Source organism: Glycine max, chromosome 2, assembly GCF_000004515.6.
Source record: "Glycine max cultivar Williams 82 chromosome 2, Glycine_max_v4.0, whole genome shotgun sequence".
NCBI lineage: Eukaryota > Viridiplantae > Streptophyta > Magnoliopsida > Fabales > Fabaceae > Glycine > Glycine max.
The window spans coordinates 10,995,578-11,012,448 of NC_016089.4; the positions used below are offsets into that span (position 1 = coordinate 10,995,578).

The 16,871-nt window shown below is 36.4% G+C and overlaps 3 protein-coding genes across 4 annotated transcripts; all 3 read right to left on the reverse strand.

The window, feature by feature from the left end:
• Positions 1-1,565: 1,565 nt before the first annotated feature.
• Positions 1,566-2,979, reverse strand: LOC100802010 (putative pentatricopeptide repeat-containing protein At1g69350, mitochondrial). Its single transcript, XM_026127000.1, has 2 exons — positions 2,055-2,979; positions 1,566-1,924 (listed from the first exon to the last, which is right to left on the reverse strand). Exons 1-2 carry the CDS (start codon positions 2,977-2,979, stop codon positions 1,566-1,568), a joined length of 1,284 nt encoding a protein of 427 aa, XP_025982785.1.
• An 841-nt stretch (positions 2,980-3,820) lies between these two features.
• On the reverse strand, positions 3,821-7,483 carry LOC100794023 (clp protease adapter protein ClpF, chloroplastic). Of its 2 annotated transcripts, none has more exons than XM_003518705.4 (9): positions 7,380-7,483; positions 6,642-7,046; positions 6,475-6,534; positions 6,057-6,151; positions 5,759-5,931; positions 5,327-5,439; positions 4,714-4,759; positions 4,394-4,434; positions 3,821-4,303 (listed from the first exon to the last, which is right to left on the reverse strand). In XM_003518705.4, exons 2-9 carry the CDS (start codon positions 6,954-6,956, stop codon positions 4,163-4,165), a joined length of 984 nt encoding a protein of 327 aa, XP_003518753.1. In that variant the 5' UTR covers positions 6,957-7,046; positions 7,380-7,483; the 3' UTR covers positions 3,821-4,162. The 2 variants fall into 2 exon arrangements, with proteins under 2 accessions (XP_003518753.1, XP_006574929.1); XM_006574866.3 differs by having other exon boundaries at positions 6,642-7,051; positions 7,380-7,453.
• Positions 7,484-14,305: 6,822 nt separating this feature from the next.
• LOC100794556 (hevamine-A) lies at positions 14,306-16,043 on the reverse strand. The gene is made up of 2 exons (XM_003518706.5): positions 15,068-16,043; positions 14,306-14,675 (listed from the first exon to the last, which is right to left on the reverse strand). Exons 1-2 carry the CDS (start codon positions 15,654-15,656, stop codon positions 14,374-14,376), a joined length of 891 nt encoding a protein of 296 aa, XP_003518754.1. The 5' UTR covers positions 15,657-16,043; the 3' UTR covers positions 14,306-14,373.
• Positions 16,044-16,871: the final 828 nt, after the last annotated feature.

Here is a 16,871-nt window from a genome sequence, read left to right on the forward strand (position 1 = left end):
TGGTTAAATCAAAATGAATCTATTTAATTTCTTGTTTCCTTCGACATGTAGATTTTCTCATCTATCTCAATTGAACCGAACCGAAGGACCTTCTTTAGGCCCATTCCTTCCATCCTTCATCTCACCTTTCTGGATTCATACTAGTTTCCTCCTTCAGCATATATGTTATATAACAAAGTGTAGTATCTTGTATCATCTGTTCTTATTTCTCTAAGTTCTTTATGTATGTTTTGAATGAAGTCCATCCTCCCATGTATTCTACACCCATTAAGCAGAGCACCCCATATGCTAGCATCTATAGGCTGACATGCCGACTTAATTATCTCATAAGCTCCACCGATATTGCCAACATGGCTTATAAGATCAACTATAGAGGCAAAATGTTCTGCATTAAACACTATGCCATGTTGGACCAAGTGGCCTCAATAACTTAAGAAGGGGTGAATTAATTTCCCACTAACAAACTTTTAACCCCCTTCTAAATGATAGACTCAGAATATAGAAGAAAAAACAACAATCAATTTAATAATGTTCTTTAAACATGCAAGACAAAATTGATTGCAATAAAATAAATGAGATAAGGAAAGAGAAATGCAAATTCGATTTATACTGGTTCAGCCACTCCCCGTGGCTACGTCCAGTCCTCAAGCAACCCACTTGAGAATTTTCATTCTCTTTGTAAAATCCTTTCACAAAGTCTGAACCACACAGGGACAACCCATCCCTTGTGTTCAGGAATCCTTACAACTTAAGAGACCCTCGGTCCCTTAATTAATCTCTTTGATTAAGAAGAAGAAAAAAAAAATTCTCTCTTTAAGAAAAGGATATTACAATTGAAGTTCTATGAACTCTTAATAAATTTGCAAGTGTTTGCCCAAGAGTTGTTGAGAGAGCATTTGACAATGAAGTTCTCTTAGAAAATCTCTCTTGTGCTTTTTGAAGTTAGACACACATATATATATAAGCCCTTCGTGTCTTTTCAAAATGGTTTGAAGAGATGTGTCTTTTCAAAAAACTTTTTGTGAAATTCTTCACAGATAATCGATTACATGTTTCTGGTAATCGATTACACATGTATATTTTGAAGGGTCATGACTTTTGAATTTGAATTTCAAGAGTTCTGTTGCTGGTAATCGATTACAAACATCTAGTAATCTATTATAGGTTCAAATTTTAAATTCAAAACCCTTTTAAATAGCTATTTTTCAAACTTGTCTTATGATAATCGATTACCAAAGCTTTGCATGTTTTGGAAACACTTTGTTTTGAGGCAAGACTTGATCTTTAGTGAATCTTGAAACAAGACTTTGTTTGTTGAAACAATCTTGTATTAATCTTGAAACAATGCTTATCCTTTGAAGCAACCTTGTTTGATTCTTCTTTGACATAATCAAAATCATGTATACACACATTCACATTCTTCTCCTTTTTGATGATGACAATCATATTATCAAATGATTTCTTTTCAACATCATCAAAACATGCATGATTCACATTCTCCCCTTTTTGATGATGACACTCATTATCAAACAAATTCTTTTTGATATCATCAAAACCTGCACGATTTACATGTCATAATCCCTCATTGAGTTAAAATAGAACTTCCCTTCTTCCACTGATCCGACATGCCTACAGGCAGATAAGATATTTATGAAGGTTACCTCGTTTGGTTTAATATGTGACTCTACCATTTTACTAAAGAGGGTGGTGGCAAAAGTTATTTGACCATGTATGCCATATGCAGCAATCATGGCATTCCATGACACCACACTTTTCTTCGACTTGCTATTGAAAACACCTTGAGCCGTTTTAAGGTCTCCACATTTGGCATACATGTCAACCAGAGATGTATCAATGTAAAGATCCTTCTGCAAACCAGAGACAATGAGCTTATGGTGAATCCATTTTCCTTTCTCAAAATAACCTGAATTGGAGCAAACTTGAGTTGCACTTAAGAAGGTCACTTCATTAATGTCCAGACAATTGAGTCACCTCATCAAATAACTTGAGTGCTTCTACTGAAATGCCATTCTGAGAAAACCCACAAATCATACAGTTCCATGTCACCATGCTTTTCTCCTTCATCTTTTCAAAAATTGTGTATGCCAAATCCACAAAACCACATTTTGAATACATATCCATCAAGGAGTTCTGAACAAATTCATCCACGAAGCCTCTTTTCGTGACATGGCCGTGTATCTGCTGTCCAAATCGTATTGAACCAGCATACATGCAAAGACTAAATGAATCAAGCATTAGCCCCTTTTCCAACATACATGCAAAGAGAACCATGGCCTCCTCGTTCAAACCTTCCAGCGCATAAATTGGTATGAGTGTGTTCCATGATACAACAGTGCTGTTTCCAATTAAACAAAGAATCTTTTCACAACTGCTTATTTTCCAACACGCAGAATAGAAATGCATGAGCGCAGGCCCTAGATCAAGATCAGCACCATCCATTTCTCTCCTCAAAATAAAGCAATGAACTGACTTCCCCTCTTTCAAGCAGCCTAACCTAGCACAGCAACAAAGAACACTAATCATCGTCACTTCATTAACTTCCACTTCCGATTCCTGCATTTTCTTAAAAGCATCAATAGCCTCCTCAAAGCGTCCGTTTTGATTACAAGACGAAATCATTGAAGTCCAACAAGCAGTACTTTGATCAGCAACACTTTCAAACACCCCTTTTGCTCCACGCAAGTAACCACACTGACTGTACATAACAATAAGGGAGTTCCTCACACTTGCATCACCAGCCATCTCTTTCCTGATCACATATCCATGCACTGACCTCACCACCCTCAAACAACCAACTTTATCACCTGCCTCAGCTATGCCAAGCATCGTAACCGAGTCTGGTACAATCCCCTCAGAAACCATCCAAGGCAACATCTCCAACCCTTCTCCCGGTCGTCCATTCTCAACATAACACGTGACAACCGAACTCCATGAAACCAAATCCCTCACGCATTTCATCAAACACCTTGCGAGCACCACTCAAACAACGAAGTGCCAATGACATGATCAATGTCAAGCCCGGACCTAACTATCCTTCCATGCAATTTCCTGCCAGCAACCAAGTCAGAAACCACAGAAACAGCTTTCAGAACAGAAGGGTAGAGGAAGGTGCAGTTTTGGGTGAGGCGTGAACCATTTTGAGTGTGGTGGTGGTAAAGCAAAACCACTTGGTCAAACAAGTAGTGCCAGAGGTAACACTTGACGAGGACGCCGAACATGAAGGAATCGGATGATGGGTGGGTTTCAAAAACGAGTCTTGATGATTGGAGAGAACCCATTTGGGCGTAGGACTCGAGGAGCTTGGTGGAGGCAAGTGGGTCGCTGTGGAGGCCAGTGACGACGAGGTGGGCGTGGAGTTGGGTGAGGTACCTTAAGGTAGAACATGACCTGAACAGCGGCATGTACAATGTCATGTTTTGTTTTTCTGTTTTTTTTTTTCTAGTTTTTGTGTTCGGGTTTTGGTTGAAAATAATGTGGGATGATGAGGGAGAAGGAAATGGAGTGAGGAGAGTGAAGAGAAAGATAGGGAAGGATCAAGGGAGCGAAATAGGGGAAGGGGAAAGAAGAGCATGAAGCTCGCGGGAACAGAAAAAAAAATTGGATTCCTTTGATTGGTAGTCATGTTCGTAAACAAAAATCTCTCAAAGGTTGGATTCGTTGATCTGAGACCTAAGATCTCTCAAAGGTAATATTTCTGTATAATGATCCCATCTTAGAAATCTTAAGGGGTTTGTAAACTACCAAGGAAAAACACAATGAAAATGCCTCCAAATAGTTCACAAACGTGAACTCATTACTATTCATCCAACTAAAAATCGCATAAATATATAATTACATGTATACAAGGTAGGTTAGGTAGGTAATCAGTATCTTCACGACAATGATATGTGCATGAAAAATGAAAACTCATACAACAGAATATAACATTCGACAATGTGAGTGATCACACAGGAAGGCAATCGATCATCATTGTGCATGCGACACAAGGAATGTTTTCTGTCTTTTTAAGTTTCCTGCAAAGCCAATCAACTGATTCATCGAATATATTGTCAGAAGACTTTTAATTTCAACCTCTCAATCCGCAACCCAATTGAACAGTGCATATAGTCTCACATGGGTAATTTAAGCTTTGCCTCCATCTTCATTCATCATTTGGTGGGTCAATGGGTATTTCATGCCTTGGTTTATTGTACTTCTCCCTTAGTTGCTTGATTGGGATGAAATCTCCTGCTGAATCCATTCCATAGAATAGAAAAGAGATGTAGGGATGATCGAATCTTCCCTGGACACCAATAAAAGCGCAAATTAAATGATAGAATCATAGAAATAATAGCATAGTGCATGTCTTTCAAGTATAGATCTATTTACTCACAGTGTCTGGTTTATCAGGTGTTAAAAGATTCTCCTCTGGAACTGCAAAAAATAAAAAGAGAAAAATCAATCTGAAAGTTATTTGTCTTCAGCAAGAAACCAAGAACATAATGGAAATCCATAGTGATACAACAGAAAATATGCATATCAAAGCAGTTAGTCCGCTGGTAAGTGAAATGAATAGATAAGCAATAGTATATAGTGTATAGTATATAATACGAATAACAAAATAATTGTCAACGAGGAAGAGTGGTAGTAAATACCATTAAATCTAATGTAAGTAAACACATAAGCCTACAGAATTAAGTAATCAAGCTTTACCATATGCCACTAATAGATTTGGTTCAGCATGTACATCAACAAGAACCTAGACAATAAAAAAGGAAACAAATTAAATGCCAGCAGTAGCACACTTCTTAACCATAGCCAGTTCAACCATTAACAAAATAAAATAAACTAATATGACAAAAGATCAACAAACAACAAATACATTTCTAACAACCACATTGTCTTGCATGCAAGTAATCATGAAAATGGTGTTTTTATCTAAAATGTCCACTCAGTTTGAAGAGAAACGATTTAAAGAAGCACATCGTCCTCCCACCAACTTGATGCAGCCTATCAAATGATAACAGAGACCATCAAAGTCAACCTTATAATAACAGAGAGCTGACAATTAGTGGTGAAATCTCTTGCATTAAAATTTCCACATGTTATTGCTTAATTAATAATTCCTATGCAGTATTTGTATTGCAGGATCTATTATTCTACAGGTTGAAGTTGAACTGCTATGATTAATAAGAACTGAAGAGTACAAGATGAATGGGCTCTTTGGAATTAGAAAGTCAAAATAAATTAATTCAAAATTAAATTTGACCTTGTAGAAAAAGAATAATTCATGCAATGGGAATTTGTATAATGAAGTTAATCAAACCTGATAAAATGGTTGAGCGGAACCACGAGACAATTTTTTGACTTGTGCATTTTCCATCCATGAACTTGATTCACTGCATACTGGATCCATTCCACAGATCACAGCTCTATAGCCTGCAATGTTTATTAAGGAATAAGCAATCAAAATGTTCGAAGTGTGAAGGGAAACATATCCTCTGCAATTGAGATATTCAAATTATCAAAGTGTACATCCATACGAAAAATTTACAAGGTGTTGCACTATAGATATTTTAGATTTCCATAGCCTACAAGTTGGGTTAGGCAATTATAGCTCCAGAATCATAACTTGCTCTATTGAAAAGCTTCAGAGTACAACCAATAAGCATAATTGTTATTGTTAGATCACATTGCATACTAGAAATGCAATTAATAATAATTTGTCGTATTAATAGAAGGTGTTTCAACCACTTACCAAATTTTTTATGTCTCACTTTCTGCCCCAAGCGGAATGCATATTGAGCATTTTCATGTGCCAAAGCTGTAGCTGATGCAGCTAGAGACTCTGCTTCAAGTTTGGAAATTTCATCACGTAATTCAGCAGCCAAGGCATAATCCTCATTCTCAATAGCTTTCTGGAGGTCTGAACTGCAAGGGAAACAGAATTAATCACTGTCAGTTTTCAAGTTGACCCACACATATGTAAAACGAAGAAAAAGCCAGTGACTCATCAAGAACAAGTCAGCTTGACACAAAAGATAAAGAAAACTAACCGAAGACGTATAATACTTATAGCTTTATCTTGTGCTTCACCTTTTGAAGACAATCCCCTTTTTGACTGTTGTTGCTTGATTACCTCTTCTTCAACCTTTCAAGAATAATATTTATCAAACAAGCTGCAAGTCATTCACTGCTCCAATCCCACAAAATTTAGATAACTTAAAGACACAGAAATATAGACAAAGATACATTCTTACACTAATACACATGCTATTGTTTCAAGCTATAGAGGAACCACTAGTTTCATACACACAAATTCAAGGGGGACAAAAAACAAAATAAATAAAATAAAATTACTGACATAAACTGAAAAGCATGAAGTATACTTCAAGTAAGCCTTGCAAACATTCCACAAAATTTGGTATAGCCATATAGGATACCAGAACAGAATAATTAGCTGATTTATCTAACCTCGGCAAGTTTGTTCCTCAGCTGCTTTGCAATGTCATACTGCTCCATATTTAAAGCGTACTGGCATTCAAAAGTTCCAAACAAATAAAGCATTAAGAACTCTTCCATAAATTTGAAACATGGCCTACACCACTTAACTTCTTACACAAGAGTAAAAGCAGCCAGACCTGCACTCTTGTGGCCAAGTCGAGCTGAAAGAAGAACATCAAGATATCCTCATTAGCGCTCTCGCTGTGCTCCGAACTCGCATCCAACCCTTGTTCTCCCCCTCTAAACATCCATGCTGCTTCAGCCCTAAAATCACTGTGCCTTGTTAAGAACAAGCTCTGCACAGAATTGTTCCAAACCAAGTGTCTGCCATTGGAAGAGGTAATTTGGGATCTCTTGTATGGCTCAAAGGGTGCCATCCAAGATGGTGAGGATCCACATAACCTGCTATTTCCACAGGTTGCCAGAGTGCTCAATGACACAACTTGCACCATTTTTTTAGGGGCAAAAAGCCAAAAAATGATTCCTCACTTAATAGGGTATAACAGAAACACAAATTCACCCTTTTTCTGAAGAGAATGTTCCTGCACTAATGAAAATTACATGAGGGGAAATTATGAAGGTTCAAAACCATAATCTGCAAATTCGAATAATTCATAACCCACTAAAAAAAGAAAGGAAAGATTTAATCTTTCCCTTAAAATTAGCATAATTATGGTCAAATTGGACTTCAACTGAATCATTTCTTATCTGGGTATAGCGAGAAGCATTAGGACTAGAAATGAAAGCCGGAAATAACATGTGGGTATCGTTTTGCTTTTCAGAAAATCAAAGATAAGCTTTGAAATTTGAATGCAATAAAATATGAAGAAAATATTCAGCGAAAATTTCCTGGGAAACAAACAGAAAAACATTACCAACGTGCAGAACAGAAAAACGAGCAGGAGCAGATGATTTCAAACTGCGTCGATGGCCTCACACTCAAGAAAGCAAATATAAAGAATATATATATATATATATACTGAAAAAAAAATATAAAACGAGTTGTTTAAAAGTTTGCCACTTTTCTTTTGTCTCAAGAAAATATTAATTATTACTAACGGTAGTTAATTCAGGTATTATATATTTGATTTCTTTTAAATAAAATTTTAAGTTGGAGTTTTACATGTTTAAAATTTCAGAAAATAGTTTATGTATTATTATTTAATCATAAATATATTGATTTTTATAATAATTATCTTAAAAATTAAATTAATAATAATTTATAGTATTTTATACATAATAATATATTATCAACTGACATTGTAAAAAATTCCTTAGACCAACAAAGAAATTAAGCTGAGAAGATTTTTTTATTTTATTACGAGCATAAAGTTATTTTATATTTTTTTTAATAACAAACTAACAAACTAACATATTAGCATGTATAATAATTTTATTACCTTTTATTATTATATAAATGTTTCCAATTTAAATAAATTATGTCCATTAATCTTTAAAAAATTAAAATAAAATATTAACATCAAACCCAAAATATAGAAGAAAAAACATTTAATAGGAAGATAGAAAATAAAATGATTTTGAATGCTTAGGTATAGATTTTGTTTTGTCAAAACAAAAAGTATAGACTTTTTTTTAAAAGGAAGTAACCATAATGAATGTTCGATGATTCCATTAGAACAGGTATCATAATAAAACATGTAGAACAGTTATCATTATAAAAACATGATGATTTCATAAGAAAAGTGAACAAATGATATCACAGCATGATGGTGGTTGATAGTTAGTTACTTTTGTAAGGCTGCAGTTAGTTATTTTTATTGTAGACAGTTAGGAATTAGGAATTTGACAGCTGGTATGAACCATTATATAAGCTGTAGTCAGTGTACGTAGATCAGATTGATTGAGTGAAATTCTAGCATTTGTCTCATTCATTTTTATCTCTCTAACTCCCCGTGGCACTATTCGCATAAGAAATGATATTATTATCATATTAACATTTTATTAAGTGATTAGTTCTATTTTTAGATTGAGATTTGTTATTCTGTACGAACAGTTTGGCACAAAAACACTACGAATGAATTTGCAATCAATCATTGGATGAAAGAAGATGCACAATAGGGTTAAAAATAAACGAAAAATAAATTAAAACTAACACAACGTCACTGGATAGATTTTGTACAAAAACTTCATTTGTTTCTTTTCAGGGTAGAAAGATGTGATCAGAGTTTAAATTGGAACAGAGTGAGTTTTCCAACTAGAGAAAATGTTCTTGCCCTTGCACATTAATGAAATGTGCAATTGGTGTTAGAATTCATTTCTGATATCTTCAGATTATTTTGTGACTTATGATTTTATCTCTTAATTTCTATTATATGACTGCTTCTCAAAATAATTCACAAGTAGCAAAGGATAGTTCAGGTAAAAACTTGTTCACAAAACATGTAACAATATATATTGATCGCACACCACCACTACAAGATTAAATATCATAATTACATATACCAATAAGCCCTCAGATACATTTATATTTTAGGCATGGCTCTTGATGGAAGAACTGTATCCACTCTGACCATCATATTTTGAAGAGCCCTTAATTGCTGGAAGCACTTAGGAAGTAAGATCATTCACAACAATGAATTCACTAATCACTGCCTGCAGCCTCAGGAGAAGCTGGTAGCCCCAAGAAGATATTGTTGGCTGGGATATCTGATGTTCATTGCTTCTATGCATCCTCAAGGTTGGTAATTTCACTAGAGTATTGGCAAGGAGGGTTGTTGTTGTAGAATTTGACCCAAATTATCAGTGGAAACTTAATGTTATTTGACACCTACTGAGAAAAGGAGATAGAAGAGACAGAAAATGTAGATATGATAAGTAATATGATGTGAGAAAAGTCTATGCATGTACAGTTGTTTCTTAAAATAAAATAATTGTGTGTGTATATATCTGAGTTCACCTTTAAATATATTGGCATATTTGATAATTTTTGTTGGCATTCTAAAATAGTGATGTATGTGATCCACATGCTAAATGACAACAGAAGTCTAAATTTATAGTCGTAAATAAACAAAAGCTTTATAAGGTAACAAATTGCATTCACGAATTGTGTTATTCTGCCAATTCATGTTCGGAAATCTATTAATCACCTAAAATGGAAGTAATTAGACTTAGAGGTTCAAGCAACACCTTAAAATACAATAAATTTTAAATTTCAACGTGTCAGTAAAGTGTGTATATATAGTTTATTTTTCTTCCATCTAGTGGTTGTGATAGGCATAATGACATACAAGCAACAACACGAGCAAGGCCAAAGAGACATAGTAATACCCCTACATACTTGAAGGATTTTGTTTAATGGCATAGTGATGAGCTAACAACTTTGTCTGCCATTGCCTTAGACCATCTTGTCTGCCAATTCCCATCCTGTTAGGATCTTTATCACCTTGTAACCACAAAATTATAAATTCTATTAGTACAATACCATTATAAATACCAATTACATTTAATAAGGCAGAATCAATCAATGAAATTTCACTCTTCTAATCTTTTCTTTTATACTTCTAGAGGTACTGGCCCTCGAAGTCCAAAGTTGTGAGTGAAGAACCTAACATTTTGGTGCTCTCGTTGTCCCTATTCCATGGCCGAATCCACCCATTCAAAGGTGTCCTTTGACAGGCTTGAGGATGCCATTGTGAAGCTCACTTTGAACCACTTATCCTTCAGTGAATCCATCCACACCAGACACTCAAGCTTGATGAACTGATCCATAGCTTAGCCACCAAGGACTCTGCTACTTCTTCCCCTTCTTCTTCGACTGCTCCTCCTTCTTCAGCAACTTCCGTGCACTCACATCGCATGAAACTGGATGTTCATGCTTTGATGGCAATGACCCCCTCGGTTGGATCTTCAAGATCAACCAATTTTTTGAGTACCACTCCACTCCAGAACACAAGTGCTTGACCATTGCTTCGTTCTACATGGATGGTTGCACTCTGGCCTGGTTTTAGTGGATGACCAATAATGGTCAACTCACGTCCTGGCCAGTCTTCCTGCAATCCCTTTAAACACGATTCGCTGCATCTCAGTATGAGGACCCCATTGGTGTCTTGTTCAAGCTCACGCAACGCAACATTGTTAACAACTACCTCTCCGAGTTTGAAGACTTAGCTAACCGCATTATTGGTCTTCCTTCGTCGTTCCTTTTGAGCTGTTTCATCTCTGGACTCACGTCGGAAATCCGTCCCGAGGTCCAGGCCTTGCAACCATTAAAGCTGGTTCAGGCAGCGAGGCTAGCCTGTCTTTAAGAGGACAATCTCTTTGATCAGCGACGAACATCACGCGGTAGGGTCAACCCTGTGCCTTGCTCTCCACCTTTACCCACTTCTTCGACACTTCCTCCTCCATTGTTACCCACTCCTTCGAGGCTTCACTCACCCGTGCCGCTCAAACCACTTTCTCTGGAGGAACTAGCTTCACGGCACGAGTGCGACCTTTGCTTCAATTACGATGAGAAGTTCCACCGCGACCACAAATGCGCCTCTAGGGTTTTCCTTATCATCGTTGATGATGATGACGACACTAAGGAGGACTCCCATCATATAAACCCACCCGACCCGCCTGTCGCTCATGACCTGGACCAGGCCCAAATCAGTTATCATTCATTGTTGGGCCATTTGGCCCTAGAAACATTGCGGTTATTGGGTTCTGCCAACAACCACCAAGTGGTGATCTTAGTTGATAGGGGTAGCACCCACAACTTTGTCCAGGAGTCCTTGGCTTCTCAGTTGGGCCTCGTGTCACGGGTTACCACTCACTTTCGAGTTATGGTGGACAATGGTCAATACCTTCAGTGCCACTTTCTTTGCGAGGTGGTTCCCGTTCAAGTCCAGGGCATCATATTCCTTGTTGACATTCATCTCTTATCATTACATGGCGCCAATTTGGTTCTCGGAGTTCAGGGGCTCAAGTCTTTGGGCCATGTACTTATAGATTATAATGCCTTATCAATGCAGTTTTTCCATGATGACCATCTCGTGGAGCTCAAAGGCGAAGTTGACTCTACACTTCAAATGCTTACTCCACCACAACTTCATCACATCATCCACACAAAGGACGTCAATGCATATTTTCACATTTCCATTACCCCTACAGAGCTTCCTTTGACCCAAACGTCCTCTACCCAAATTCTTCTAGAAATCTAGACTCTCCTAACCAAATTTGAACCTCTATTTAAGCCACCCCAGTCCTTACCACCTTCACGCCCCACTAACAACCATATACACCTTATCCCCAATTCTGAACCCGTTAATGTGCGGCTGTAACGGTACCCCCATTTTCAGAAACAAGAGATTGAAGCCCAAGTAGACTTCATGTTGCAGAAAGGACTTATCCGCCCTAGTACCAGCCCTTTCTCCTCCCCTGTTCTGCTGGTTAAGAAGCATGACGACACATGACGCTTCTGTGTGGGCTACCATGCATTGAATGCCATAACGATCAAGGATAGTTTCCTAATTCCCACCATCGATGAACTTCTGGACGAACTGGGAGGTGCCAACTGGTATTCCAAGCTAGACCTTCTACAAGGGTACCGTTAAATCCTCATGCATGAGGACGATATCTGTAAAACTTCCTTTCAAACTCATCATGGTTACTATGAGTTCAAGGTGATGCCATTCGACCTATGTAACACCTTTTCTTCTTTCTAGGCCACTATGAATGCAACCTTTCGACCATATCTTCATCATTTTGTCATCGTCTTCTTTGATGATATCTTAATTTACAGTCGAACATTAGACGAGCACTTGGGTCACTTGGGGAAGGCATTTCTGGTCCTGCTGGCTGGATAATTCGTTCTTAAATTGTCAAAGTGTTCCCTAGCTCAGAATCAGGTTGAGTATTAGGATCATGTGGTATCATCGCAAGGAGTTGAACCTGTAGAGTCCAAAATACAAGCCATTCAACAATGGCCTACTCCATAATCCACTAGAGCCTTGCGCAGTTTCTTGGGCCTCACAACATTTTATCGTAGGTTTATTTGGGGATATGCCTCTATCACGGCGCCATTGAACAAATTGACCACGAAGGACTCATTTGAGTGGTCCCAGGAAGCCCATCAGGCCTTCACTGCCTTGAAGGAGGCCTTGACCACAACCCCTATTTTAACGTTGCCAGATTTTTCCCTTCCGTTCACCTTGGAGCCTGATGCGTCTGGTGTCGACATGGGTGCAATTTTATCTCAGAACGGCCATCCCATTGCCTTCTTTAGTAAGTCGTTTAGCCCCAAATTGCTTTGGAGATTGAAAGATGCAAAGATGTGGAAGGTTTGCATCAGGCCTTACAACATATGATTGTCTTGAAGAAGTTAACATTATGGGATGTTCCAAACCTAGAATTCTTGCCTGATTGTTTTGGAAACCTTCCCTTGCTTCTCATAATAAGGATTTATAAGTGTTCCAAGTTGAGGTGTCTTCCAATGAGCCTAAGCCTTAGCATTATGCAATATTTAACCCTTGTTTTTTCTATTAATTCCTCTGGATTAGATTAAAAACATTTATTGAATGAAGTATACAACTCTAAGGATGAATCAGAAAATCAATCTTTATTGGCTCTGCCTCCTCTTTTCTATGAAGAGAATAATGAGTCTTTTTATCAAAGGATCATAAAAAAAAAATGGGTCCAGACCACTTGCAGGAATAATCTGAAAGATCCAAATTCCAAATTAGTGGTATTGTGAATTGTACTCTACATGTAAATTTACAAAGCAGCACCCAAAGAAAAAAACAAAACATTGTTTGCAAAATACATCATATTCTACAAAGTGGAATGCAGAGAACAAGCAGAACAGTTTCCAATAGTACAGGAATGCATTGCACCTCAAACTTGCAAACCATTTGCATATTTAGAATTTTTTTTTTATGTGGTTCAAGCATAGGAAAGTCCAGGAAATCAAGTATCTCCTTTTTAGTATAAAATTTCAAAGTTTCATAACTGCATAAGTATACGAGATGTTAACCAAACACTCAGTCAAATTCAAGAGAGGGACTGAATTGAGTTCTTTAAAATAATTTAGCAAATCAATTTATCAAGATCCTGAAGAATATATATAAGAATAGGAATAACCCAAGAAATGATTCAATTCATGATAAATGCTAAAACCCAATCAACAATTTCTATATAAAGATTAATGAAAATGTGATGAGACGAGAAAAGGTATCATTATAAAACTTGTAGATAAAAGAAAATGAAAAAAGTGCCTAGTCACTTTTATTAGATTTGATTACAATTTTTACTTATATAATGTACACATTTCAATATGGCAATCGCAGTAAGTATAATATTTATTTTTTCTCAGGATAGAAATAAGTTATCAGAGTTTAAATGGGATAAGAATGGGTTTTGCAACTAGAGAAAAGCTTATTGCACATTAATGAAATGTGCAATTGGTGTACTACAATGCGGTGTGCAAAGTCATCTAGGATATACAGTAAAAATTGAACTAAGTTCAGACGTCTCAGTTTTATAATCTTTTTGAAGACAATTATCTCACGAATTCTCACTCTACATGGCTCCATGTGACTATGTGAATTTTTTCTACCTGGCCACCCCGTTCTCAACTTTGGGAACACAAGTACACAACACTGCAAGCACCAACTTGAAATTCTTATTCGGATATGCATATAGACTGTTAAAATTCATTTCTGTTACTTCATATTCTTTTGTGACTTTATAGTTTTATTTCCTAATTTCTATTATGACTGCTTCTGAAAATAATGCACAAGTAGCACAGGGTAGTTCAGGTAAAAACTTGTACACAAAACATGTAATAATATATATTGATCACACACCACCACTACAAGATTTAGTATCATACATTACATACACCTATATGCACTCAGATACATTTATATTTTAGACATGGCTCTTGATGGAGGAACTGTATCCACTCTGGCCATCATAGTACCTAGACCACAGCATAACACCCCCATATTTGGAAGAGCCCTTAATTGCTGGAAGCACTTTAGATGTAAGATCATTCACATCAATGAATCCACTGCCTGCAGCCTCAGTGGAAGCTGGTAGCCCCAAGAAGATCTTGTTGGCTGAGATATCTGAAGTCCATTGCTTCCATGCATCTTCAAGGTTGGTAACTTCACTAGAGTATTGGCAAGGAGGGTTGTTGTAGAATTGGACCCAAACATTGTCAAAAAGACCTGCAAAAATGATCAGTGGACATCTTATGTTATTTGATGCCTAGTGAGAGAAAAAGATAGAAGAGAGATAAATGTAAATATAATAAGTAATATCATATGAAACAAAACCTATGTACAGTTTCTTAGATGTTATTTGTATTATTCTCGAATTAGAATTGGATTTTCACCTTAGTAATACTAATATACTTAATCCTTTAATACAAACTTTTATTATGCAGATTACTGAGGTGTAACTTTAATTTTAATTCGATAACAAGATAAACAACACCTATAGAGATAGAATTGTATCTAAGTTTTGTCCTATAATATGATAAGAGAAAGACAGAGAGAAATGATAAGTGTCCATGAGGTATATATAATTAAAGGGTGTCCATATATCATTATTTGTATACCTGTCTTGAGGGCATTGCCTATCCAAGCATCAGGAAAAGGACATTGAGGGGCTGCAGTCAAGTACACTTTTCTGCCCTTGTTGCTGTACCCTTTGAGGTACCTTGCAAGATCATCCCAATACAAGTTTGATCCTCCCTCAATGTCAAAGTCAATGCCGTCAAGAACAGCGGGTCCAAGAGGGCGAGAAGGAGAGCTTCCCCCCAAGAAGTTGTTCCAAAGGTAAGTAGCCACTTGCCTTGCATCCTGAGGGGATGCAAGGAAGTAGCTACCAGCACCTCCTCCTAAAGACAACAACACCTTGATGCCTTTGGCTTGACAAGATTTGATGTCAGAGCTCAACTTGGTGCACTCATTACTATAGGGATCACAATGGCCAGCAAGGTTTATCATTGGAGTTTGGCCATTGCCAAATGTTGGCAAAAAGGCCAAAATTGCATACTCATAGTTCCCTGTGGCACATGTCTCTGCTAGTGTGCCTTCATTGCCATTCTGGCCCCAGTAGATTGCAATGCTGCCAGCATTTGAACCACTTGCTAGTGCCAACAGTGCCAAAGTGAAGAATGAGAGTGAGGTTGCCAAGTTTGCCATTTCAAAGTAGCAAGCAAGGTCTATTGAAGTTTATGTCAATGAACTTGAGCTGTTTTCTTTTGCTGATTCTTGCTACTAAGAGAAAGGCTTTTTATAAGGGTAACATAACATGCCTCTAATTCTAACCTAAATAGGTTTGTTTACTTTTTTGAACATGAGATCGTGGATTGGCAGTCACTTCATCTCATATACAGTCCAATTTTTCAATCATTGATGTTGATCTTAGCTTTTGTTTCCACTTAGCTTTTGCAAAACAAACATAACACCAGTCAAATGCAACTGAGGGCAATATTTTTTTTTTTTTAAAATGTTACCTACTTCAAGGGTGGAGTTACAATTATGTATGCAGGAAATGTTCATCTATGAATCTACCAATTTGCTTTGATATCTAACAATATTCTCCTGTTGTGCCATACACATATTTTTTAAAATTATTTGCTTCTTCAGGGGTGTAGTTACAATTATATATGGAAAGAAATGGTTCATCTATGAATATACCATCTTTTGTTAGGAAAAAAAATCAAGAAAATATTTTCTTTTTCTAATTAGAAACACATTTAAAATTTTGTAAATGATAATTTTTAAAATATAATTTTTTTTTATTTTTCTTATGAGTTAAAAAAATAATTTCTTAAAGTAACAAATATACATTTTTTAGGCCATCCTTGTAACCAAATATATATATATATATATATATATATATATATATATATATATATATATAATTTGAACTTATCTGAGTCACATTTAAATATCTTGGCGAATTTGCTAATTTTTGTTGCCATTCTAAAATAGTGACGAGTGTGACCCACATGCTAATTGATTATACTTCAACTGGGAAATCTTTGAACGATAATTTGGATACAGAAACTAGATATCTTCTTTTCCTTCCTTGTTCCACCCGAAGCATAAATTTATATAGCCGTAAGTAACATACACCGATGGGAAAAATAAACATTTTTTTAAAGGAACCAAATTGTATTCACAAATTTTGTGGCAATTATTGTGATTCGCAAAATAACAAGGAAAATGCTGGTGTAAAAAAAAAAGGAAGGAAAATGCTAAATGAAGAGCGACAAGGCACAGAAACAGACAAATCATTGATTGGTTAGTATTTTATATTTAATCACCCTTTGATTTCCTTTAAAAACAAGTAATTACCCATTGCTCCTTTAAAAATAATACACTTTTTTTAGAGATCTTAAGACGTCTGGT